We start from the raw sequence: 26,419 nt of genomic DNA, 5'->3' as shown, positions 1-26,419 counted from the left end.
GTCATCACCTTGACTTAGATCACGTGGCGGGAAATAAAGTCCAGTTTCTTTCCAGCATTCCTGTGCCAGAATCTTAATACGTCATCTGCAGCACTTGAGTGGTGAGGTAGGGCCAGCTGAACCATGCAGCTGTGGATCACTCCCCCTCTGGGCCACTCTCAACCTCCTCTTGTTGCTGGCATGGAGAGCCCACCCCAGTGCACACAGCCTATGCAAGGGCTCTCCTGGCTCATCTCTGCACAGACAGAACACGTGGCATAGCTCATGGCAGGGGTCTGTGGCCACAGGGTGAACTCCATCCCCAGTGAACTCAAAGCTTAAAGCGATAACATGAGTTGTCTTGTGATACTACAGTACTGTACCATGAGACATTATACCATAACTCCATTGAGTAAAAGGAGTCAGTCTGGTACAGTGAACATTGTCTTCCATAAACTACATAGCAAACTGGATATCAAACCAAACGTAGTGATGAAATAGATTAAAACCAAGTTAAACTGCTGAACTCATTAAAATATCAATATTAAGCCCTGACCTTTTCAGGAGACATATTTAAGGTATATTTCTATAATCACCTGCCTTTGGCGTAAAGATCTCTCCCCGAGTACATAGCTCATGATGGTGCTATTTGCTGTGGGAAAATAGTATGAGAACCGAGTTGGATTCTCTCTCCACTCTCCTCTAAACTTGTCTCTGCCCTGTGCATTCTCAATATCCTGTTATGTACCCTGCATCACAAATCCTTGATGCAGTAATAAATATGCAGCAAAATGTTAACCTACATCTAGGAAGCCAATAGACAAAAAAATTATTAGACACACCTTCTATAGAAGAATCTGTGTTGATGTAAGCAACGGCTCGTTCCTGAAGAACTTTAGCATTCTCCTGTAGTTGTGAAAAGGGAAACATGTTTACTTTACTGATAATATGTGATCATGTAATGTTGCAACATTAATACTATAAAAAACAAAGGGGTTCTGGATCAGTCCAGGTGAGAGGTACTATATAAATGCCTAACTATAGTAATGAATAAGATTGGCCAGTGGTCAGGGAGCGTGAAATTCAGCTGTGCTAGCTGTGGTGTTTTTAAAGTTGATCTTCAAACCATTCATGAAATATTAGAGGTGCCAGCTGCACCTCCATCAGAAAGAAGATGCGGGGCTGAGGCTATTGGTGGTATTATTATAATTGCATGGTGTCACCACAGGACAGAATTAAGCCGGTATGGGTGCCTTAATTGTGCATTTCCATCGCTTGACTTGTCCGGATTTCTTTCAAGATTAAGATTAATTCTGAATTTTGTGGGTTTGCAACACTTGATTTCGGGATAATTACAATATCCCTCTCCTGTGTCTTACCCTGAATTACTGATATGGGCTCTCAGCCTTAACTCCATTTTAACTAGAGCTGCTGAAATTTTGAATTTCCGTTCCACAGGAAACTCTTACATTAAAAAAAAAAACAAAACACACACACACACACAATCTGAATTGGAATGAAAAGACAAAAGGTTGAAGTTTCACAAAAAAAAATTTGTTTCAAGTAAATCAAAATGTTTCATTCTCATTTTGACTATTTAAATGTCGCTATTTTTATTTTACAAATTGGTAATTGGTTTTGAAATTGGTATTCTGATTGTAAGTGGTGATTTGGTACTCAGTATTCTACTTGGTTTTATAATTGGTACTTGGCTTTGTCAATTGATATTCTATCTTTTTTTCTTTTGGTAATCATTCTATTTGGTAATTTTCTACTGTAAAGTAGTATAGTATACAAATGATATAAGAATCAAATGTAAAAATAAATATATTATAAAATAAATGATCTGATGGAGGATTTCCCCAATGGTGTGTGTGTGTGTGTGTCTGAGAGAGAGACAAAGTGTCTGTATAAAAAGAGAAAGAAAGGGAAGGCCTGAGCATGTATATATATTCACTAGCCACTTGATTTGAATGAATCACTTCATTTATGAACAGATGTTTCCATAACTAGGGGGTACTGATACATTTTTGGATATTGTGTTCACAACCCTCACCTAATGAGCAAAGGGTTAGTTTTCCTCAAGACTCAGTGGATGAAAGATTGTCCAGGTAAATGACTGCAGAGGATCTTTAATGTGAGCATTGACTAGCATATCTAGAGTCAGAGTCTAATCCAGGATTCAGAGGGAGAGAATGGATGGCACCAAAATGAAGCTAAAAGGCAATGAACTAGAGACACTGGGGCTAAAGTCTGAGAGGTTGTTAGGGTCCAGAGATTCAGTATAACTCTGCCATTGGGTGAACAATGGATAACTGGGTATTAAATTATCAAACCCAAAGTACCTTAGCACAATGATTCACAAAAAGAAATTCTATTATATGCCTGCAGAAACAGACGTGCTTGATGAGAATTGGTGTTTTTTAAATGTTTTACATTCACTGGAGCTCAGTCCTGTTAGCTATGAGTTTTTATGCTTCTTACTGCTGGAGTTTAGTTGGGATGAATATTTACTCCCCAGAGTTTAGTTTTCCTCGAGTCAATTGGTGTTACACTTAAATTTTGGTTTTCTTGTTAGTGACAAAACTTCCTCTGCATTAAGCAGAGTGGGCAGGCGAGTCTATTTCAGTTGAATATTGGAAAATGTACTTGTGAAAGAAGTTCAAGGGCAGTGGGAGCCTCAAATTTGCCATCAAACAGGGAAACAGGATTCCTTTGGACATTAGGAATAAACATTGTCCATTGTCATTTGTCACAGTATTCTATGGTTTTTGGTTTTGTTCCAATGGCAGCGCAGGGGGATGGGCTAGATAACCTCTGGAGGTCCCTGCTAGCTGTACATTTCTATGATTCTATGAATGTAGGCACATGAATTTAAATGTTATACAGCAGCATAAAATAGAATATAGTTTTTTAAATGAAAAGTTATTTTGAAACAAAAAAATATCAAAATGTCTCTAAATAAATTGTTTCAAAATGAAATTTCATCAAAATCAAAATTTTCCCTGCCCACCATTTTTGATTTCAACAAACCAACATTTTCCAATGGAGAAAATTTTCCACTCTAATTTTAACTTCGGGTTTGTCAGTGAGTTAAGATAAATTTTGATTAAGTCCTATATTTCTTAGTAGGACTGACCAATCCACTTGCAGCATAAGAACTGAGGGCCAGATTGCCTCGCTCATGGTGAACCCCTATGAAGAGTGAAGTGGGAGGAAAACTCCATAGATTCCCCTCTCTCTGCTGGAGAGATGTGGGGAAACTCAGAGTCAGGCAGTCTGGGCTCCCACAACTGAATTAGCTCTGGGACTAGCACCCAAATCTCTGGGACCCACAGGAGGCAAAAGCCATCCACAAAAAGATATCTGGCCCCTTTCCTTTGCAAAGGAGAGTTGAATTCTACAGGCAGAGGGCTCTGTGGATGTCTGTGGATCACCAGGGCATGATCTAACTTTCAATTTGTAGAGGCCATTTTGTTTGCTGAAGAAACAGATTTTCAAGCAGGACAGCAATTTACCATACTCTTCCTTGGTGTATTTGATTCAAAGCCGACAGTCCTGTGGTTTTTAAATCTTAAGAGGAGCTAGTGCACGCAGACCATTGTTATTAGTTAGTTAGCATTTATATCAGGGTAGTGTCCAGAAGCCCCAGTTAGGACCCTGCTGTGCTACAAACAACTGCGCCCTGATCCTACAATGGGCTCTGTATAGACAGACCCCCCTGAATCTGCATGGAGCTCCATTAATTTAAATGGGGTCTGTCCACATAGACTCCATTGCAGGATTAGGCCATATAGGCAGACATTGGCCTGGACATGTTCATCCGTCATGCTTTTGTACTATTCTTTATTTACCTCAGCCCACTCTGTGGAACCTAATAGTCCAAATTCTTCTGCATCCCAGCTAGCAAAAATAATAGTTCTTTTAGGTCTCCAACCTGTAATACATAGTAGAATTTGACTTAAAAGAGAAAAATTGTAATAGAGACTGCCACAGTTGACTGAGTCACTTAAATAAAAATTAGTACATCATGGAAAATGATGTATAATATGTACCAGTGAAATTTTTTCACCCCAAATTCCGCAGATTAGCACATCCACTGCAATATTTTTATTGTAAAGAAAAAACTCTCAGAGCACATAACATTACACAGGCAAGGACAGCAGAAATTCAAGCAACTCACATCATATGTGATGTTAAGCTCATTGCAGATATATATGTTTAGGAGCTCCCCCAGTTCCTCACTCACATGCACGTGCACACACATATAAGAAGTTGCAATGCCTATTATGTGAAATTCAACCCTATGCATAGGGCAAACATAAAGTCTATGCATCTGCTTACTGGTAAATTCCACGCAATTTATCAAAATAGTGTTTTTCATAGCACTTGTGTTTCGTCTTCTCCATTTATAATGAATAAGTTACCTTCCATTGCCATTTTGCCGAAACTCCGAGCAACTTCTTGAAGAACAGCTGTGCCAGTGGTTGGATCAATCCCACCAAATACCCAGGAGTCTCTATGTCCTCCCAGAATAATATATCTGTCTGGAAACAAAGATACAGAATCAGTCTTTAATTCGGAATACACTTGGGGTACCTATAATTCAGTCTTTCCCTTTAACCTCATTTCCCACCTTCCGAAACCACAATGAAAACTAATTTCAGTGTTTTAAAAAGCCCAGCCTATTAGCCCTGCTGACCTTGTTGCAGTTTACAATCTGACACAAAAATGCTTTTTTATTTTTTTTTTCCGGTTTACAACCTTTGTACCTACATAGACTTGTTTTAAGAATCTTTTCATCCCTTATCTTGGAACCACTGTTAGAATAAAATTACCCGGATCTGTTTGCTCAATGACGATTTGAGCAATTTTAGACTCTGTGCTTTTGAGATGGAACCCAGATGTAGAATTCAAATCAGAACACAGAATTAAATACCAACTACCCCAAAGTTTGTATCCAGGGTTTCAATTTAGGCCACTATAAAGACACAAGCAGCTGAGAAATGTGGATCTAGACCTTGGTTCATATCCTGAATCTCCAAAGTTCAGGATGTTGTGGGATCCAGCACTTTGTTCAGCTCATCACTTTGTGTTGCACTAGAATATGCTGGTGTAAGACTGTATGAATGATGTGCTAGAGACCCTATAGAAAATGAGATATCTTGTGCAAGGCTGTCCCAGTGAGCTGTTTATTGTAGCATTCTTATGTACCACTTATAGATTTCTTTGCGGGAACACTGTGATGGGAGGGACAAGATGACCTAGTAAGTCTTTTCCAGTTTCAAATTCTATCTGATTATCTCTGAAAAGCTAAACCTCATGCCACCTAAGAACATCTTCACCAAATGCAAAAAGCTCACCTGGTTCCTCTGCTCCACTGATAGTGCCGATAACATTGTAAATTCGTGTTACTTTGTTGTGAGTGTGGACATGCATTCTGACCTTTCTGAAACAAAAGCAAAATGAAGTCGTGATCCATGACTTGAGGAGGCATTTGCTAGGGTTGGAACTGTGATAGATGAACCAATTTTAAACATGTTTTACAAACACAGTTAGAACAAGCTCTTGTACATTTACAATAGCCATTTAAACACCATAGTGGAATGAGGCTGGATTAGCATCCACAAAAGGGTTGGGTTGTAGCCTATCTCCATGTAGAGGGGATGAATTGTATTTCAATCACCCATTTAGTTCCCCAAAATAAATGGAGTTTTTGCAGCGAGGAATGAATTAGGCCAAGGTAAGAAAAAATATGTTTCGATATTTATGATTCTCTTAATGGCGAAATTAATGAGAGGACTAGTTACCATTGTCAAACTCTCAAGAAAACACCAATTGAAACTTAAAATATAAAAGTTGAGAACACAGTCTATGTGTACAATTTTATCGTTAAAGCTTTAAGATTATAATCCAGCAACACTGGTCAACCAATTCGCAGCTACTTGCTATGTGACCTTGGCAAACATCTCAACTTCTGTATAATAGGAATAATGAAACCTTATCTCTGTAATAAACTGTTTTGCAATCTATGAATGAAATTACTTATACATGGCCAATGTACTAAACATGATTATCAGTTTACAGGATCTATACCAGGGCTGTACAAGTTCCTTATTTTTATTTGAAACTGAAGGATGACAAGAAAAATTCCACCAAACACACCAATTCCTAAACTTTCAAAGTTCTTTATGAAATTTGTCACAATGGTTTCAAAGAGAGTCATGCCAATAATATCTCCTTGCAATACTTTTAAGACGGGGTAGATTAACAGCAGGCCCACAGATCATGCTAAAAACAAAAAGTAGTATCTGAAAGCATATTAAATTTTAGCCCAAACGATTGGACAATATTTAATTATGGGAATCTGTTTTTAAAAATTTCATAAGAACATGCTACTTTTCTTTATAGAAATATGATGAGTAAGTTTAATTATGTGGTAACTGGGGAAACTGTCATTAAAATTGCATGAAACAACTGAACGGTGAAAACATTTGAATAAATTGAGTATTTCTCCAAGAACATTACAACAGCCGATCAAAGTGACCAAGCTTTGCCAGACCATTAAAAAATCATTCATTTATTAGAAACTCTGTAAAAGACAGGGAATATTCAGTCCTCTCTCTCTTTGTGAAACAAAACACACACTTGTCTGCCCTGGGCAAAAATCCAACGGGGTCTCATTTGAAGTTATTTTCTCAATGGCAAAGCTCTCTAGCTGTCAAAACCAACACCTTCTTCAGCACACCTAATCGATTTTTGCCCAGAAGAGAAGCTAAGCCCAAGGCCTTGAGCCTGCAAAGAGTTGGTGCACAAGTGCTTGCAGGGTCAGTGCCCTGAGCTTGTAGTACAGGGAAACCCTGGGAGCCTAGAACCCTAGAACCCTAGAATCTCAGGGCGGGAAGGGACCCCAGGAGGTCACCTAGTCCCACCCCCTGCTCCAAGCAGGACCCATCCCCAACTAAACCATCCCAGCCAGGGCTTTGTCAAGCCTGACCTTAAAAACCTCTAAGGAAGGAGATTCCACCACCTCCCTAGGTAACGCATTCCAGTGTTTCACCACCCTCCTAGTGAAAAAGTTTTTCCTAATATCCAACCTAACCCTCCCCCACTGCAACTTGAGACCATTACTCCTTGTCCTGTCCTCTTCTACCACTGAGAATAGTCTAGAGCCATCCTCTTTGGAACCCCCTTTCAGGTTGTTGAAAGCAGCTACCAAATCCCCCCTCATTCTTCTCTTCTGCAGGCTAAACAATCCCAGCTCCCTCAGCCTCTCCTCATAAGTCATGTATTCCAGTCCCCTAATCATTTTTGTTGCCCTTCGCTGGACTCTCTCCAATTTATCCAAATCCTTCTTGTAGTGTGGGGCCCAAAACTGGACACAGTACTCCAGATGAGGCCTCACCAATGTCGAATAGAGGGGGACGATCACGTCCCTCGATCTGCTCGCTATGCCCCTACTTATACATCCCAAAATGCCATTGGCCTTCTTGGCAACAAGGGCACACTGCTGGCTCATATCCAGCTTCTTGTCCACTGTCACCCCTAGGTCCTTTTCCGCAGAACTGCTGCCTAGCCATTCGGTTCCTAGTGTGTAGCTGTGCATTGGGTTCTTCCGTCCTAAGTGCAGGACCCTGCACTTATCCTTATTGAACCTCATCAGATTTCTTTTGGCCCAATCCTCCAATTTGTCTAGGTCCCTCTGTCCTATCCCTGCCCTCCAGCGTATCTACCACTCCTCCCAGTTTAGTATCATCTGCAAATTTGCTGAGAGTGCAATCCACACCATCCTCCAGATCATTTATGAAGATATTGAACAAAACCGGCCCCAGGATCGACCCCTGGGGCACTCCACTTGACACCGGCTGCCAACTAGACATGGAGACAGTCTCCAAGAACTGACTTAAAAGGACACTGTCAAGTAGGTTAGGGTGTCAAAAATCCCATGAATAAGTATGTCCTCAAGAAATGTGATTAGCAACTTAATACAAGTTTTGTTCATTTTCATATTGTTTTACCTCTCATTATACAGTTTATTGCTCTCCAGTGTGCTCAAAACATTTTGGATCAGATCCTCAAAGGCATTTAGGTGCCTAACTCCCACTGATTTCAATGGGAGATAAAAGCCTAAATATCTTATGGATCTAGGCTTTTGTCTGGAAGCGGTACTACCCCTTAAGGAATAGTCTGGCGCGTATAGCTGAAGCAAGTCTAGGTACTTTCAAGGATCCCTCTGCCGTAACCTGGCCTATTTAAACAGGAGGAGGAAACTAGAAGGCATGCAGCTTCAGAGAGCAGAAATGATATACTTAATGAAATATTACTGTTAACTGATTTGAAACAGTTGGGTGTAAGCATAGTAATAGCATGGACTCAGTGCATGTAGGGATATTGGCCACTGAGCTGGCAGACAAAGTGGCAAAAAATGCTGTCAAACACCAGTAAGCTGATTTAGCGATCCCTTTAAGAAAACTGGAATTTAAAAATCTAATTAAAAATAAGTTTAAGAGAGGAATGGAAGGAAATATGGGAAAAGAAACGGATGGAAAAATATTCCGTGAAATATTCCCAAGAGTTGAAAATGCTGATATACTCCACAGCCCTGAGAGAAAGAACGAAGTGGCTCTATTTAGAATTTTAACTGGCCATTGTGGCTTAGATAGTAATTTGTTACTAACAAACATAAAGATAGATAATGTGGGACATGCAAGATCCAGGAAACAATTGATTATCTCCTTTGGGAGTGTGAAGAATGTATCATCAAAAGGGGGTATTTATATGAAAAACTTTAAGGCCTCTAAGTATCAAAATTCTCACTGCGGTGCCTATTAAGAGCATCAGGAAAATGAGGCAATACAGCAATACAGCAATACTGCAACTCTTCAAAGAATATTGGAAAAGGTGAAAGACTGATTCACAAGTGAGTCTGCTTTGTCATAAAACATCAGATGAAGAAGAAGGAGGAGGAGGCATGCAGATTGCAATGGGTCTTGGTCTTTCTCTTAGGGTCTCGGGGACTAGCGTGACCAGGCCCAGAGACTTTATTTGCTGACTCTCAGTTCAGGAGCTCTGAACCAGGGCGCCACAGTAAGGGCCTTATGAACTTTGTTAAGATTGCTCCTTCCCTGAGACCTTCTTAAAGGGGGCATCTGTTTTATTAGTTTGTTTTGGCTTCCCCTTGCTTGGATCCTTTACAGTCCCCTTTATCGCAAGTGTCAAATTTGTTCTGTTGACATTTTTGTTTGTATGCTTTCTAAATCTTCAGTAAGTTTTAACATACACCCGAAAAAAAAATCCAATTAATACTTCAATTTTTAAAATTTAAACATGTCCTTGCAGTGTTGGAAAAAACACATCATTATACCCTCCTGTTCATGATCTTTCAAACCACCTCCTGTCCCACTGGCAACGGAATACTGTACCTTTGTCAGTCAATGACAGCCACATGGCACATTACCATAGTAATGCATTTTTTAGCTTCATTTAATGCAGTTTAGTGGCTGGAAGCTAGGAAAAGGAAGCATCACCATGTGACCAGATAGGTCTCTGCAGACTATCAGCTCCATGGCCCATGGTTTGTGGCCCTCTCTGCTAGTGCCAGAGAGCCAGAAAATGAAACTGACCAGTTTTGTTTCACTACACAAGCTGAGTGAAGTATTAAGAGCAAATGTAACCCATGCACCTTCTTGGTGTGGTGTTCTGTCCCATCCAAGACCACTTAGAGAGAGTTAAAAAAATCTGCTCTACAGCCTTAGCTAAAAGCTACTTGACTTTTAGCTCATGCAGTAAAGGCTCATGCACTAAGCTCCAGAGATCACCGGTTCAATCCCACGCACCGATGACTGAGGTCTGTTGGCATTACACAAATACAGTATTGCAAACCCCAAGCATTCAAAAATCATAGGTCACAGCCCCAAAAATATGAGTAGATTTTTTTAAATTAGTATATTTTGGGTTCTTTTTATTTGTCTTCTTAGGTCCACATTTCCAAGCTTTGCTTTGAAACTAGGAAGGCTAGAAACTTTGGAGAATAGCTGATCTGTGGGCCCCAGTCACGCCCATACTCCATAGCTCTAACTCCAAGAGATTCTCATAGAAGGCTTCCATGGGACTCGGGAAAAGGTGAAGGCAAGTGAGCCACTGCAGAAGTTGTGCTCCCTTCAGAAACAGAAGGGTAGAAAAGGGCCCAGAAACAGAAAGGGTTTAAAACATTTGCTTTTCACTTGACAGTGGAAAAACAGTTAATAAAAAAGCTAGTTACAGTCGATCAGAGTTAAATTTTGAAAGTGTCAAGAAAGTGTAATAAAAGACCTGAGAAAGGAGATATGCATGGCCTCATTCAATGACTGTTGATGTCAATGGCAGTGTTCTCATAGTCACCGAGCAGGCCCATTGTTTTAACATTTTATCTTTAAATCCTAAAGATTCTCATCCAAACATACTGCTCATTTCAGAGGGAAGTTAGTTTCCCCTCTGTCATAAATATAAAGGGAAGGGTAAACCCCTTTAAAATCCCTCCTGGCCAGAGGAAAACTCCTCTCACCTGTAAAGGGTTAAGAAGCTAAAGGTAACCTCACTGGCACCTGACCAAAATGACCAATGAGGAGACAAGATACTTTCAAAAGCTGGGAGGAGGGAGAGAAACAAAGGGTCTCTGTCTATATGCTGTTTCTGCCAGGGATAGACCAGGAATGGAGTCTTAGAACTTTTAGTAAGTAATCTAGCTAGGTATGTGTTAGATTATGATTTCTTTAAATGGCTGAGAAAAGAATTGTGCTGAATAGAATAACTATTTCTGTCTGTGTATCTTTTTTGTAACTTAAGGTTTTGCCTAGAGGGATTCTCTATGTTTCGAATCTAATTACCCTATAAGGTATCTACCATCCTGATTTTACAGAGGGGATTTCTTTACTTCTATTTACTCCTATTTCTATTAAAAGTCTTCTTGTAAGAAAACTGAATGCTTTTTCATTGTTCTCAGATCCAAGGGTTTGGGTCTGTGGTCACCTATGCAAAATGGTGAGGCTTTTTACCAAACCTTGTCCAGGAAGTGGGGTGCAAGGTTTTGGGAAGTATTTGGGGGGAAAGATGTTTCCAAACAGCTCTTCCCCAGTAACCAGTATTTGTTTGGTGGTGGTAGTGGCCAATCCAAGGACAAAGGGTGGAATATTTTGTACCTTGGGGAAGTTTTGACCTAAGCTGGTAAAGATAAGCTTAGGAGGTTTTCATGCAGGTCCCCACATCTGTACCCTAGCATTCAGAGTGGGGGAGGAACCTTGACACCCTCTAAGGTCCGAGATGTAATATTCCTCAGAATCCTACTCTGAAAGGTTTGGTTTGGTTTGGTTTTTCAGTGATCAATAAATAGGCAAAAGGGCTCAAACAGACCTTATAGAATAGCTGCCTGCAAATCCAGGCCCAATGTTGTAAGACACATTGAGGTTTCCCCTCCAGCTATTGTCTGGTGCTGCAGGTCCTCCCAGGATGCTGTCAAGACAAACACAGTTGGCCAATTTGCTAAAAGTAGAAGTCTCCCCAGTGGAACAGCACACCTGAAAATGAGGTGTGAGGAAGGATTACAAAGCTCTAAAAGATTGTGTTGCACAAACTGTATGTGCAACCATTTACTGTTTGTTAAGAGGACCTGTAAATTAGCATAAACCCTATTAAAAGTGCTTAGAAATTTCATAAGCTAAAATGAGTGTAGAGTTAAAGCAGAGAGACTAATAAAATAAACTCCCGGTCTTGTATCCCTTCCGTGGCAAATCTACAGAATACACTTGTGCTCCAATTTGTCTTTCAGTAAAAGACTCACAGCCAACAGTGGTTTGTAATTCTGTAGCGTATGTTTCTACTATTATATCTCTGTGTGTGTGTGTGTGTGCGTGCTACACAAAAGCAATAAAAAGGGCATCAATTTTACTATCTTTTAATGTAAAAAAGGCTTTTTGCAGTGTGCACACGAATACTGAAGCTAAATACAAAGGATTGAAGTTTACCTACCGTAATAATATTTCTGCATCATGATATCCAATGGGATGAACTGGGATTTTGGGAATTCCCACTCCCTCATCAACTTCAGACCTGAAGATGTATTCTGAGAAACCAAGAATATTCTGGAATATCAAACTTTGCTGTCCTCAGCACCTTGCCTTTTAATTGGAGTTGTTTGTGTAATAATTAAGAGTCCCACAGTCACATCTAGGATCAACGTATACTGATCCCTCCAGTCATCCAGCATCTTGTCACACATCAGGGATTAGTCCCACTGACTCCAGTGGCTACTGCTAGTTTTAATGCAGAAATTTCACTCCATATAAACAGAAGTTTGCAGTGTTTTTCTACCTGGCATTTATGATCAGCAAAGAAATATACATCCAAGCAAGGTTATTACTCCTCTTTGATGGTAGGCATTAATCCAGTTTCAACTAGTCCTCTTGAGAAACATAGTTCCTTGCAAATCTCAGTAAATCCTAATTCATTTCTACCGCATGGCCTATCCACATCTTGATTTACAAGTGCTGTAAAGCTTGGATCATACGCAGAGAGATACTGGCTGGAAACTATTTTTGCTTGGGGAAGGCCAGTTGGAATGATAGGCAGGTAGAACCTATTCCACACTAGGAAAATAAACTCTTGCTGGAAATTCTCTTAAACAGCAAGTCTTTTTGCATGGATACGAAAAACAGTTTAATTGCTAGTGACGAGACCCGTTTCGATACCAGAAGGTGTCAGATGTTTAGAGCTACAAATCTGTCCCTCACCTTTTGCTGGATAACCTGGTGTGAGAGGATCCCCTGCTCCATTCAGATTTAACACATTCCCACGCTGGACTCCCCCTCCAGGAAGGTTCCAGCCACTTGGATAAGGATCTACTCCAGGGGCGCAGTAGTCAGCAGGGTCTGAATACAGTATAATCCCTTTGGCTCCAGCTAATATGGCATTTTTAACCTGCAAAATGACTTGTTTTAAGAAATGTCAAAATGTTTGTATTTGGCTAAGACATTCCCAGGCTCTGCAACACGCCACCAATTGGGAGACTCTTCAGAACGCTCACGTGGCAGAGCTGAAATCAATGACCCAAGGGAAGCATACGTCAAAGTGCAGCATGATCTCAAACAATAGGCATAAGACTGAATAAGAAGAACCAGGTGTTGTTCCCAGCATAACCAGTTTGCTGTATGACCTTAGACAAGTCATTTAACCTCTGTAACTCAGTTTCTCCAGCTGTCAAAATGGGATAATGACGCTTACCTCTTGAAAATGCTTTGAGATCTATGGCTGAAAGAGGCAGTAGTGTTTACTGGTTGTATGGGCTATTAAATTCTGGGCCGGTTTGTTTACCTGCCTTGCCCTCAGGTTCGGCCGATCGCGGCTCCCAGTGGCCGCGATTCACTGCTCCAGGCCAATGGGAGCTGCTGGAAGCGGTGGCCAGTCCTTCCCTTGGCCTGCGCTGCTTCCAGAAGCTCCCATTGGCCTGGAGCAGCGAACTGCAGCCACTGGGAGCCGCGATCGGCCGAACCTGCAGATGCGGCAGGTAAACACACCGGCCCGGCCCGCGGGGGGCTTTCCCTGCACAAACGGCGGAACAAGTTTGGGAACCACTACCCTAAACTAATCTCTTGCAAGCCCTTTCTGAGAAGTTTGCATTCATCTCAGTCAACGTTTCAGTACTCCAATACAGTCATCTCACTTTACTGTTTTGCCAGTCCCTGTTAATACACATGATAAGCATATACTGCAGGCCTGGTTTTTGGATCAGAGCTGGCTCCCGTCACTCACATGTTCTGGTTTACAGTAAAATAAGGAAAAATCTCTATTTGGAAGGAACTTCTGGCTTCTGAAGCAGGAAGTTAATGCTTAATCTGGCTCCCACTAACATCAATAACAACACTCCTTTTGACAGCAATGTAAGGAGCCTCAGACCTTTAATTTACTAATCTAATTCTGATTTGAGATAGAGAGAGAAACAAAACAAAAAAAACCCCACAACACTCACTTTGTTTCCTCTGAAGATTTTCCCATATCTGACAATGACAATCTTTCCAGTACAATTAATTCCCATCTCTCGCTCTAGCTTGAAAAAATCTTCTGTGCGGCCATAGTTCACGTACACCAGATCTGCCTATCCAGGGAAGAAAGAAGGCCAGAAACTAGAAATTATACTGTCATAACCATTTGAAAGGATCTCTTTTTAGAATCATGCAACTTTATTTATTGAACATCTGTTATATAGTACTCAATATTTGCAGTTCTACAGTTTTGATCCGGCTCCCAGTGACATTAATGGCAAAACTCTCCCAAATTATTTTTTAGAAAGGCTTGTTTCATTGATGAATTCTCTACATAATCCCATATTTAGAAGCATCCTCATTATCTGATGTTAAAAACTACAACACTAGATTGTTCTTCTGGCAAAGCATGTGCAAGCTGTTGATGGCATGAGTAAAGAAAAGAGCGCTATTCCTAACATGCTGTTGCACGATAGGTAGACTTCCTATTTTACTTATTTCTGCCCACTCACGTGATGTGACATGTGTGGTGACTGTTGTCTGGGATTATCCATCATAGAAGAATCAATCAGATTAACTTTAGAGAGTGTGATCTTTCAGAACTTGAGTGTGCTTCAGATTTATAACAAACAAGAGGGTTTACTCTTAATGAATAAAGCAGATAAAATCCAGACTACTTCCCCTGACCCCATCTCTTAGGTTTCCCCATTAGAAGGAACCATATAAGCTGTAACCTCACCCAGAAGTATCTTTCTAACTAGAAATAGCAATTTCTGATCTGAACAATTTTAGAGCATTTTTATTAGATGGGTAACTTCTAGACTTTACTCTGTCCAGTACATACTGTTGCTGTCCCTTAGGCTATAGCATAATGAAATTCAGTATTGTCACCTAACTGAGATCACTGTAAAAATATTTTAAGAAGTCAGAACAATACACCAATGGTAACTCTTTCCCAAAATATGATTTCAACCATCAGGACTCATAAGAATTGTTTTCTTACCTCTGGCACTCCTTGTGCTGAAAAAGCATTATATGGTGGCAGCACACCGGTAATGTTTTCGTATCCCTGAGGGGGCAGCTCAAAGAAAGATGTATTGAAAATCTACCAAAAGAGCCAAGAAGAAAAAACAGTTACTTTAGAAAAAGCTCTGGGTCAGATTCTTCCTCTGGGCAAGCTCAGTGAAGTCTTGGCACAATTTTGTGCACTAAATTTAGTTATTAAGAACAGTGTGCCATTTTATATAAAAAATATTATCAGAAAAATAAATCATGTATAACTTAAAATGAGAGAGGGATACATTGTTAGAACTTCATAACTGAACAAGAGTAGGAAGATAGACAGATAGGAAGATAGATGGATATTTTTGTGGGTGTAAGGTTTTATGAATCACTTCAGTTATTCTTCTGTTTTGATTCAGGCAGAGTGCTGAAAAGGGGTGATAATTAGAGACACCTAGTTTGTCCCTATTATTATAGAGACTTTTTGTAATTTAGTGGTTACACCCACTTAGACTATTGCTCCTTTCCTACTACTTCAGTAGCTGATCTACTCTCTGATTAGGTACAGTACCTTTTGTTACTACCCAAAATCGTCCCATATCTATAGTGCCCATTCCACTCTTACTCACCCAGTAAGATACTACTCAATGTGAGTAAGGGTGGCAGGATAGGCTTTTACTTTGGATCCGATCATTATTATGTAAAAGAAAATCAACAAACACTTACAAATAATAACTAATATTACAAGGGGTTCTGCAAAGACATTATTTATTTATTTGTTTGTTTATCTATGTATTTATTTAAACAAAAAAAAGTCCAGGAATTTTTCAGGATGGATTTTTTTGGGACTGGTTGTCCACTTGGCAGAACAGTGGGGTGCGCGTGTGCACACACTAAGGTCACAGCGTCAAGCACTGAAAAGTTAGGAAATACTAGATAACATGATCATGTAATTAAAGTCTGTATCATAATACATATGCATCATGGGAGTGAATTAAGGATTCTGGCATTTCCTAACTTTTCAGTGCTTGACTCTGCAACCACAATAATGTTCTTTGTGTGTGTGTGTGTGTGTGTGTGTAATTTCATAGCTTGGAGGGGATAGTGCTCCAGTGGGCACACACTGTCCTGCCAATTCACCCCAAACTTCACCCCTTCGGCCCCTCACCCTTCAGCCTATACCTGTCCTAGTCCTGCCTCTTGCCCACCCAAGTTCCTCATTCCAGTCCCATTCTCCTCACCTAGCCAGTCCCAGTTTCTGCTCCATAAGTTTCTCATTTCAATCCCCATTTCCATGCCAGCCACTTCTAGTCTCCTCCGTTTAGACTTTCCATCCCAGTCTCCCTACACTCACGGTCTTCCCTTCCCTTCCTTAATTATCCCAGTCTCCTTGCCAGTGCTTCTCCCACACCCTGGTTCCTTGTTAATGCTGACTTCCCCTCCACCTCACTTGTGGCCAGTCCCAATCTTCCTCATCACCAGCTCCTCATCTCAGTCACCCCCCACCTTAGCTCTCAGTTCCAGTTTTCTCCACCCCACAGGCTCCTTTTCCCAATCTCCTCTCCCTGTCTCTGCCCTCGTCTGGCTCCTGTCCACTCTGCATTCCATTCAAGTGGCTTTCCTTTTTCCCTGTTGGGATGTTAGCAGAGGGAGCCCAGTGAGCACAGAGGAGACAGCTGCCCTACTCTCAGTCCTGGTGCCCAGCTTGCAGCAGCCCAGAGTCCTGGAAACTCCTGCTCAGCCCTAGGCTGGAGTATGCTCAATATGTACAGAATCTTCCGGGAATTTAGCTGTGAAGCTCTACCAAGTAGCTACTGATCATGTGCAAACCCCAATTCTTCAGAGGTTTATAACTTGACCAAATTTGGATAGATTTTTCAGAGGGAGAACAAAAGGTACATCCCTGTCACAAAGGCAACCTCCCTGCCAAATTCCAAGTCTCTGCTCCAAAGCACGAGGACTACAGAGCTTCTTAGATAAAAGGTCATCAGAATTTAACGTGGGCAAAACAATATATTTTCCCCTAACCTCATTCTCAGAAACAGCTGTACTTGTTTGGCTGAAATTAAAAAAATAAAAAAATAAAATTCAGCGTGAGGCAGACATGCGGCATGGCAAATTTCAGATGGTTACAGTTTGGTAATGGTGTAAGTTACTGAAAAGAGGATCCTAGAATGGGAAGTGTTGGGCAACCTAAATAATGGCAGTGCTATCTGCCCCTCCTATAACAAATAAATTGGATAAACTAAGTTTTCACTTCATTTGCATGGTTACTCGATATTCCATATTCTTTCCAAAATCTTAATTCTAGATGACTCATGTAGCCCCTGCATTGTATTATTGCATTCTGCAGAGAAGGTAGGCATGTAATGCATTCATGCATCATTACGTCTACTTCAGTGCACTAGGCACTTTGAGGAAGGAAGCCAGAAGAAAAAAAACCCCAAACATACGGAGTTGTCAAAACTGTACCTGAAAAGCAGTGAAATATTGGTATTCGATCTTGGGGTGGGGATGGCTTCGCCATACACAAAACCTGCCTTGTGCTTGGTTTGCTGCACAGCAAAACAAGGAGGGCGCAATAAGGCAGTGGATTCCTTTTTTGTGTTTGCAAGATGTAAGCAATCCCCACTGATCTGTCCTGGCAGAAATCATTTCTAAACATTAGCAGCACTGGATTTCCCTTTCTAATAAAGAGGCTTTTCATCAGATTATAAAACACAATGAAGATGCACAGGTGTGAGTGGGGGCAGAACCTGACCCCATTTCTTGAAAGAGCTATTCTACATACAGTTGACTAAAATAAGATCACCTCATTCCCTTGATCATCAATAATTGAGACATAGTTGGGCTGAGTTTCATTCGGGTAGGAAAGGAGGACATCATAATGAACCAGCTCTGCTGAATCCAATCCAAATTCCTTCCACTGGGCTTGAATTTGTTTAGCAAGGTGAAGGTTCTGTTCTGTTCCTGCCAGGTGAGGAAACTTTGTAAACGAACTAAAATAAAACAGAGTCATGGGTAAGCAGAGAGTTCAGAAAAGCATTTGACAGAGGAGTCCAAGTAGGCTAATCTTCATAACACATGCAAGAAGTAAGTTGTTATGGTTAAATCCCTTAGATGAAACGGTGAGCGGTACAACATAGTTACCAGAGCCTGGGGCAGGATAATGTGCAAAGAGATCTTTCCTGCTGTGCTAAGACAAATCAGCTCAGCTTTTCACTCTGAGTAACAGGGGTTAGAGCACTCTCCTGAGAAGAGGGAGACCGCCTGCTCAAATCCTTTCTCCCCGTTTGGCAGAGAGGGGGGAATTGAACCTGGGTCTCCCATATCCTAGGTGAGTGTTCTAATCACTGGGAGAAAAGATATAAAGTGGGTCACACCTCCACCTGCCAGATTTTCAATGGGGTTCCATTTGGGAGGCAGCCACTAATCACACCAACCAGATTGGGCTCTGCATGAAAATTAGGTGGACGAATGCATGTGTTCCCCCATTTGTGACTTGCTCTAAGGCTTAGGTGGGAGACAGTTGGCTGAACGCCTAGAGGGAGGCAGCAGCATGCATACCTAGAGGCAGAAACTTAGGTGCAAAGTGAATTTAGATGCCTACAGGTTTAGGTAGCAGTTTTGTGGATCATTGTGGAGACAAAACTGGGATTTAGGCACCTGAATCCAACATATAGGTGCCTAAATCTGGGGTTTAGGTGCCTAAATACCTTTATGGATCTGGGGTTATAATTCCCAAACAAAAAACACATTACATTAAGTTACATATAAATAATTTAGGGTTATCCTCCCAGTTAGGAGAATGTGAAGTAAATAGGGTAGAGACTAAATAATAATAATTTTGCTTTTGGCCTTGCTTTTAATTTGAAGAGGCTAAATAAGCAAGTAAGAGAATATAAGTGAAAGCCCAAGACTGTACCCCTCCTCCCCACGCACCGAGCTGGTAGCCTTGAAGATAAGGGGCTAATCAAGCAAGAGGTTGCAATGGTTACCAAGTAGCTGGAGGGGAGGGTGTAAGGAGGAAATGCAGAGTCTGCAAGAGAGTAACCATGACCAAAAGAAACACCGCTCCTTACCTCTCCTATCAAGTACAAAAGAGGTGGTCCTATCGACCCCAGACTCAGGACCCCCAGAACGGAACATGACCATATATTGGAAGGGGTGATACCAGGGGAGTGTCACTACAAGTATAATTAAGTTTGCCAAGAAGAGTGGGGGAGAAGAGGGAGCTCCACCGGCGTGCGAAGCAAAGGATTAGGAGAAGAAGGGGGTTCTATCAGCGTAGAGCACTGTAGTTGGGGAAGGGAAAAAGGAAAACTCTACCGGCATATAAAGATAGTCCAGCTGGTGTGAAGGGTTTCAGAATATGCTTGTTTATTTAGCCCCAATAAACCCACTGAATTACCTGCAAACTGGACTCTGAACTGTTATTTTCCGGCAAACTGTGTTTGGGAACTGAGAGGGAGGAGGGAGCTGGACCCCTGCCAACACTTCCCCCCGCCCCATAAAGCCAGAAACTTCAAAGTTAAATTTAAATGTAAAAGAAATCCACATGTTAAGGTATAGAAATGCACATAAACAGCCTTAACTTTGCCCCCTAATGGCTCCATTCAATAACCATACAATTTTGGTTGTTGCATATTAACGCTTTTGGTCCCATATTAAAGTGATTTTTAAAGATACATTAGGGTTCACTTCATATGTTTTTTCTTGTGGTCTCACTCTCCTCCTTAGAGCAGTGATCAAATGGGTGCACAGTTAAGGTTATGTGATGTGGGAGGTATTACTTGTACCTCTGCATTTCCTGATTTTCTGATGTTGAAGTTTTGCTTCTCCTACCCTGTGAGAATAGATTGAATAGCTTGAGGGAACGAGAGTGTGATGTGGAAGCCTTAATTTTGTATTTCTTTTACAACACCTTTAACATAGTCTTTGGATAGTGAATTAATGTAAAAATTTCTGCAGTTCCTGCTTTAAAGTGTACAGAAGGTGTTCTGGCATTATGAAAACAAGCAGACTAGATATGGATAATTCCCTGTGGCCCAGAGACTTCAGCATAATTACTGAGAAATTTCACACTGTTTTCAGTGTGTACATTTCCTAGACTTTTGTATGCTCTCTCTCTCTCTCTCTCTCTCTCTCTCAACTCTCTAATTTACTGTGAGCAACAAAAAACAAGACAGGGTCTATGTAGTTTTTGCTCTCTAATTCATGTTAGAAGTGAAAGCACTTAGGTTTAAAATAAATAAAATCAAATAGAAATCAAATTAGTCATGAGTTGTACGGTGTCCTAGAGGCATCCTCACACTGTCAAATGCTGAATATCAACATATGTTACTAACCAACGTTGATTTATATTGGCTTTTGGGGATATTTTTGATTACATTATCCAAAAGTAAACGTGTGCAAGAGTCATTGTTTTCATTTCCAGTGACATACATGACAGAAGTAAAGGCTACTGATGTGTCTTTTGCTCTTCATACATAGGGTTACCGTACGTCCGTATTTTCCCAGACATGTCCAGCTTTTTGGTTCTTAAATCGCCATACGTGAGGAATTTTTAAATATCTAAAAATGTAACATTAATATATTTCTACAAGATAAATTGCTTTCTACTTTACCCCAGCTAATTGAGTCACTAGGTGCTGAGATACAGAGATTAATGAATCACTAGCTATATTATTTATCATGTAATAGCTGTCCATCTGCAACACATAAAACATTTTCCTTTTCTAAGGTATCTGTTCGAGACTAAAGCAAAGTTCTTTATTGAGCTTAGGACTTAAATAATGTAAGATGCAGGGGGGAAATGTTAAACTAGCTGGAGTTCAGATAATGGAAAGGCTTTTGTATAAAAAAAACAGAGAACTTACAGAACTGCATAGATAACCTTAATAAAAGCAACATAACTAACAGCATGAATTTTTCAATGAGAAAATCATATTGTTCAAACCATAGATTTTTCAATGGTCTGCATGTAGATAAGTTTTGTCTGCACAGTCTTGCAACACTATGTATTCCTTTAACATCTACATTTATATAGCAAGTATACAAAAAAAACTTGTGTAAATAGAAATATTATATATATCACATCCTCTACTTTTCAAGCTTTATCAGTCTATTTGGAGAAAAGGACACTTTGGAGTACAATAATTTCTAAAAATTATTATTGGAAAAAACCATTAAAATGAGAGCATATGTTTTATTTCTTTTCTCAACATTGTGCACAAACCAAGTAATCCCAAAACATAAAAGATATCATAACAGCACAGCCAACAAATGCTCTGCCATGGGGCTAATGTTACAACTTATGGCTTTTGTGGCTGATATAATTATTTGAAAACCAAAAAGGATAAAGCTTACCCAAGAAACTGCTTGATGTTTTCTGCTTTCATTTCAGCCACAAGTTTCTGTCTCACATTTTGATAGGCATCTGCTGAGCTAGTTGTTTTTTTAGTAGGTTTCATTAACCAGCCTGAAAAATATCATTAAAGTCTGATACTTACCAAGCCCTACAATGCTCAAGTATTTGTGAACATGCTTAACTTTAAACACAAGTAATCCCATTAAAGTCAATGGAACTATTCACATGCTGACATTTTAGCAGATCCCTAAGTGTTTGCTGGACTGTGGCCTAAAATATAAAAGGAATTACAAAGTAAAATGTTTATTGTTACTGGATCATGATGAAGTGACAGGTCACTCCTGTATTTATATGAGCACACATGATAAATATAGAATATTGTTTAACCAGATTCTTCTGTCAGCAGTTTTAGACCTGTAACTTGAATGGAGTACTACCAGTTCACAATGAGAGGAGAATCGGACCCATCATATTCACAGTGAATCTTTGCTGAACAGTGAGAGGGACTGACCCCTTCCTGAATGAATTTGCTCAGGTATTTAACTTAAAGCATGTGCATGAGCATTTTCAGGACCAAAGCCCAGGATTCCATGACCTCCCGCCAGCTCCATAATAGTTATTTGGTGTTCAGGGGAGGAGGGGGAAAGTTAAAAGTATTTTCAAATACTGCATTGTCAAATCCTGTCATTCATTGCAAATGTTTGTGGTGTTGCTCCTCTGTAGCAGAAAACCCACATAAACATGGAAAATGACTTCAATGAAACTGACAATCCACAACAGTGATGTCAAGTGCACAATGGAAAACTGAAAGAGACTCTTTGTCGCTAGGATCTTTCAGTAATAGTCATCTTAAGTGTGTTCTGTAAAAAAGTTTCTTTTGAAAAAGGGCAGAAGTATTGGGTTGGTTTGTTTGTTTGAGATTGACCAGATCCTTTTAATGTTTAGCCTGATCAGTTTTAAGCATTTCAGGCCCTATATTGCAAGTGACTGTACAGTCAGACCTCTGTGCCCATGCAAAGACCCACTGGAGTAAATGGGGATCCCATAGGAGTGCAGCAACCCACCTGTGAGTTGTCAGTTGACAGTCCCTTATTTCAAAACCCAAAGGTTCAGAGTTACTCAGACCTTAAACTCTATGATGGCAGCAAATGGAAGCCGCATCCCCACCTTTTACAATAAAACAAGGAGGAAAAGCACAACCCTCTGTAATTTCCAAACTGTATTTCTTGAATCAGATAATCAGACTCCTTGCTAAGAAGCTACCAGTTCACTCCGCCAATTTAGCAGTAAACATGGACACACACACACAAACCCTCACCCCAGTCATGCAGGTGGCTGGGAATGGAAGGAAAGGACAGCCTTTTTTTGAAACCCTCTAAAGAAGGTGAATATTTTGGAAGTCGCTGACAAGCAGTAAAATCCCTCCGGGTGCTATTCTTAACCTTCACACATACACAGGGTAGGTTTCAGACAGTGTGTATGGTAACACCCATTGTTTCATGTTCTCTGTGTATATAAAATCTCCCCACTGTATTTTCCACTGCATGCATCTGATAAAGTGAGCTGTAGCTCACGAAGGTTTATGCTCAAATAAATTGGTTAGTCTCTACGGTGCCAGAAGTACTCCTTTTCTCTTTACACAGGGTAGGGAAGTTTAAAGTGCAGATCTGGTAAATGTTTGGGAGATGGAAATAATAAAGGGGACTGTATGGTGGAGGATGGTGTGTGGAAGTGGTGGTATGTCTATAGAATAGTACCCGGGGAGTTGGGTGTGGAGGGCTGAGTGCCTAGGAGGTTATGTGCCTGTGGGGGAAAAGCAGTTGCATATATTTGAAGAGGGAGAGGAGAAGGAGACTATGTACTGGGGTGGGGAAGGAGCAGTGGGAGGGATGGGGGGTGTGTGTGTGGTGTATGGGGAGGAGATGAGGGGGGGAGTGTGTGGGGGAGGAGGAGATGGGGGAATGTGTGTGTGTTATGGGGAGGAGATGAGGGGCGTGTGTGTATGGGGAGGAGATGGGCTGTGTGTGTGTGTGACGCTGCGAGTGTGTGTGTGAACAGTCTGTAAATCCCCGGTTCAATCCCTGGCTGAGCTCTGGGGCCCCAGCTGGTCTCCGCGCGGGGCGCTCCATACTCACCTCCCAGGAAGCCCAGCAGGAAGAGGGCCAGCAGCAGGGCGCAGCCCAGCCCCGTGCGCAGGGCGCCCTGCCTCCCGCCCATGGCTCCAGCCCCCAGGCACAGCGCGGGGCCAGGGCCCCTCTCCGCCCGCGCCGGGTCTCCCTGCTCCCCGCGCGTGGCGCCCTGGCCGAGCGGAGCGCGAGCCCAGGTGTGATGTGTCACGCTGGGAGCCGCGGCCCGCTGGGCCCGTCCCCTTTGGCAGGGAGCGGAGCTGCCAAGCGAGGCCGAGCGGCAGGGCAGCTGCTCCACCAAGGGAGGCGCTAGGAGGAAAATCTTGTGCTTGCGTTGCGGGCTGTTTCTGTTATAAGGCTTAGCAGCAGCGTCTTTTATCCGAGACCCTCAATCTGCTCCCCACCAGCGGGGACGTCATCACCCCCATTTTACAGGTGGGGAAACTGAGGCACAGCGAGATTTAAATGATGCCCAAGGTTAGGCTGTTGTCAGTGGCAGCAGCAGGGATGCAACCTGGATCCCCTAAATCTGTGCCCCTGGTCCCTTGTAAGACTTTGAGGCAAATTTTATCCCTGTAAGGACATTTTAAGATAAAACAAGTGTTTTTCTTTTACACCCACAGACCAGAAAATAGTAGCAAGAAAATATCTATATCTAAAATGGACCCAGAGCAACACAAAGGAGAGCAGTTGTTCTGAAGGACAATTTGTGACAATTCTCTCCCCTGCTTTTATTTAAAAGTTACTCTTTCTATATTCATTTCCCATTTGTTATGGTAGAATGGGCTACAGTAGGAGATTAGGCTGATGCGTTGGAAGGGAAGAAAAGGCTGGAGAAGCACAAAGGGCTGTTGCTGATTCTTTATTGTTATTTATTGTCAAGTTGATAACAGGCTCCCTGATGAATAGTTGGACCAGCTCTAAATACAACTGACTTCCACTGTCTCTGGGATTATTTACAAAACTCATCCAATTAAGCTGACCCTGAAACCCAAAGTTGCAAAATTGTTGCCCATAATCAGCAGCTTTGTATAGCTTATGTGATTGGTTCCAAAGGCTCTTACAGGCAAATCTTGCAGTTCTTACTTAGCCAAATCTCCCATGGAACTTCTTCCCATGGATTTGTACTGCTAAGTACAGCATGCTGTGAGACAGGCCCACGTGTAAGGGGACTATTGCCCCCTTACTAACATTCAGTGGGGGTGTTTTAGTTGGCTAGCTCCCAGTACTAAAAAGGGGGAAGGGTCGATGGGCAATCAGGACCCTGAGACTGACAGCCCCCAGGAACAATGGGGAGAGGCCAATGCCCCAGGTCAGCCTGAATGACAGGGTGGGCAGGCTAATCAGGGAGTCAGGAGGCCAGGGAGGTCCCATCCGCCGTGTGAGCTGGAATTGCCTGGGTCAGACAGAGTGGGGCCGAGCTAAGGAGAAAGCAGGGGCCCAAGCTGAGCTGGGGAGCAGAGCTGTGCCAGATCCAGAGGGACCAGAAAAGCATCCCAGAGAGAGCAGACCCTGTCCTGGGAGCAGAGCTGCAGCCCCAAAGCCAGAGGCACAGCCTAGAGAGAGCACACTTGCCCTGGGAGGAGAGCTGCAGCAACCAGAGCCAGAGGGGCCAGAAAAGCAGCCCAGGGAGCTGGACGCAGAGCAGCAGAGACAGAGTGGTGGAGCTGGGGCTGGAGCAGTCTGGAGCTGGGTGCGGTGAGCAGCTGGGGAGAGCGAGGGGGACCCTGGGCAGCAGGCCCAGCACAGGGAGACGCCTCAGCCAAGAGGCTCTGCAGGCCAGGCTTGGATCGTAACCCCGACAAGGCAGGGGCGACACTGAGAAGAAGGGTCCTACCACTTAGAGCCTGAGAGCGTGTGGCCACACCAGAGCAAGTGTCCAACCCACAGCATCCCGGCAGCACAGCCAGGGCCTGAGAAGAAGGCCTGGGACTCACAAGGAACAGACTGTGAACTGCCCTGACATTCCAGAGACACTGTTTGTGATGTTCCCTGCCACAGAGCGGGTTGATGTGTTTCCTTTAACCTTTCCCATTATTCCTTATTCTTTTTAAAATTAATTGTTGATTAAATAACTTGCATTTGCTTTAACTTGTATATAATGGTCAGTGGGTCAGAGAAGTGCCCAGTGCAGAGAGAGTACCCCGGAGTGGGGACACCCTAGCCCCTGTCCTAGGTGACCACAGCAGGGTTGGGGGTTGAGCCCCCCAGGAATCCTGGGCCCAGGCTTGTTGGGGTTACGAGGACTCTCCAGACAGGAGAGTGGAAGGGGAGTCCTCAAGGGAAGGGAGGCCACTGGGTAAAGGAAGTGGGAGTGAGGACTCAGATCCTTTCACTAGCCCACTTCACTGGGGTAGTGCAGAAGCCAGGAAAGTTCCCCCACTTACACAAGGATTCAGACATCTTATCTAAGATAAGTGGAAAGTTGCTAGTCAATTGCACATTTTCCTTTTAAAGCCTATTAGGACCCTGATCCTGAAGGTGGACTCTTACTTCCATGCAGAGCCTCACTGAAGTCAAGGGGCACAAAGACCTATCCACACTGGATCCAATTATAAGATCAGATTATAGGTTAAGGTTGAAGGTGTGAAAGCTTCCTGGGGACCCCTGGACATGACCTCAGCTCTCGTTTCACCACCACACAGAAAGGATGAGCCCAGCAAGGAATGCTAAAAGAAATGACTGTGCTCTGCATAAAACTCCTTCCTCAAATACAGGCAGCTGAGCTGAAGCCATTCAAAAACAGGTGGAAGATCTGGTTAATGTTTAGATCACTTCCTAGGAACTTGGCAGTGGCTTTTCAGAACAGACACTGATAACACAATTATATCACTTGGGGATTCTGCTCTCACTCACATCTATGGCTTTAGCACCTTAGTCAGATTGTGCCTGTTTTCTTGGACAAGTGAGAAGCATGTCCAGTTTTGTGA

At 42.1% G+C, this 26,419-nt stretch overlaps 1 protein-coding gene across 2 annotated transcripts in view; it reads right to left on the bottom strand.

Moving 5' to 3' along the window:
- NAALAD2 (N-acetylated alpha-linked acidic dipeptidase 2) overlaps positions 1-23,764 on the bottom strand; it is a 48,523-nt gene extending 24,759 nt beyond the window's left edge. Inside the window, exons 1-12 of one of the 2 annotated variants that reach the window (XM_084647401.1) lie at positions 23,499-23,764; positions 21,363-21,474; positions 17,806-17,992; positions 14,995-15,096; positions 13,979-14,104; positions 12,744-12,930; positions 11,983-12,076; positions 11,368-11,466; positions 5,343-5,428; positions 4,407-4,526; positions 3,834-3,916; positions 822-885 (exon numbers count right to left, since the gene is read on the bottom strand). In XM_084647401.1, coding sequence (XP_084503527.1) covers positions 822-885; positions 3,834-3,916; positions 4,407-4,526; positions 5,343-5,428; positions 11,368-11,466; positions 11,983-12,076; positions 12,744-12,930; positions 13,979-14,104; positions 14,995-15,096; positions 17,806-17,992; positions 21,363-21,474; positions 23,499-23,580 — 1,342 coding nt within the window. In that variant the 5' untranslated portion in view covers positions 23,581-23,764. The remainder of the gene's footprint in view (positions 1-821; positions 886-3,833; positions 3,917-4,406; positions 4,527-5,342; positions 5,429-11,367; positions 11,467-11,982; positions 12,077-12,743; positions 12,931-13,978; positions 14,105-14,994; positions 15,097-17,805; positions 17,993-21,362; positions 21,475-23,498) is intronic. The other variant, XM_084647402.1, reaches the window with a different exon arrangement.
- Between the last annotated feature and the right edge of the window lie 2,655 nt (positions 23,765-26,419).

Source organism: Lepidochelys olivacea (assembly GCF_965140295.1).
Source record: "Lepidochelys olivacea isolate rLepOli2 genome assembly, chromosome: 1".
NCBI lineage: Eukaryota > Metazoa > Chordata > Testudines > Cheloniidae > Lepidochelys > Lepidochelys olivacea.
Note: the sequence above shows the minus strand (reverse complement) of the source record. Positions and strands in the feature narration are given on the sequence as shown.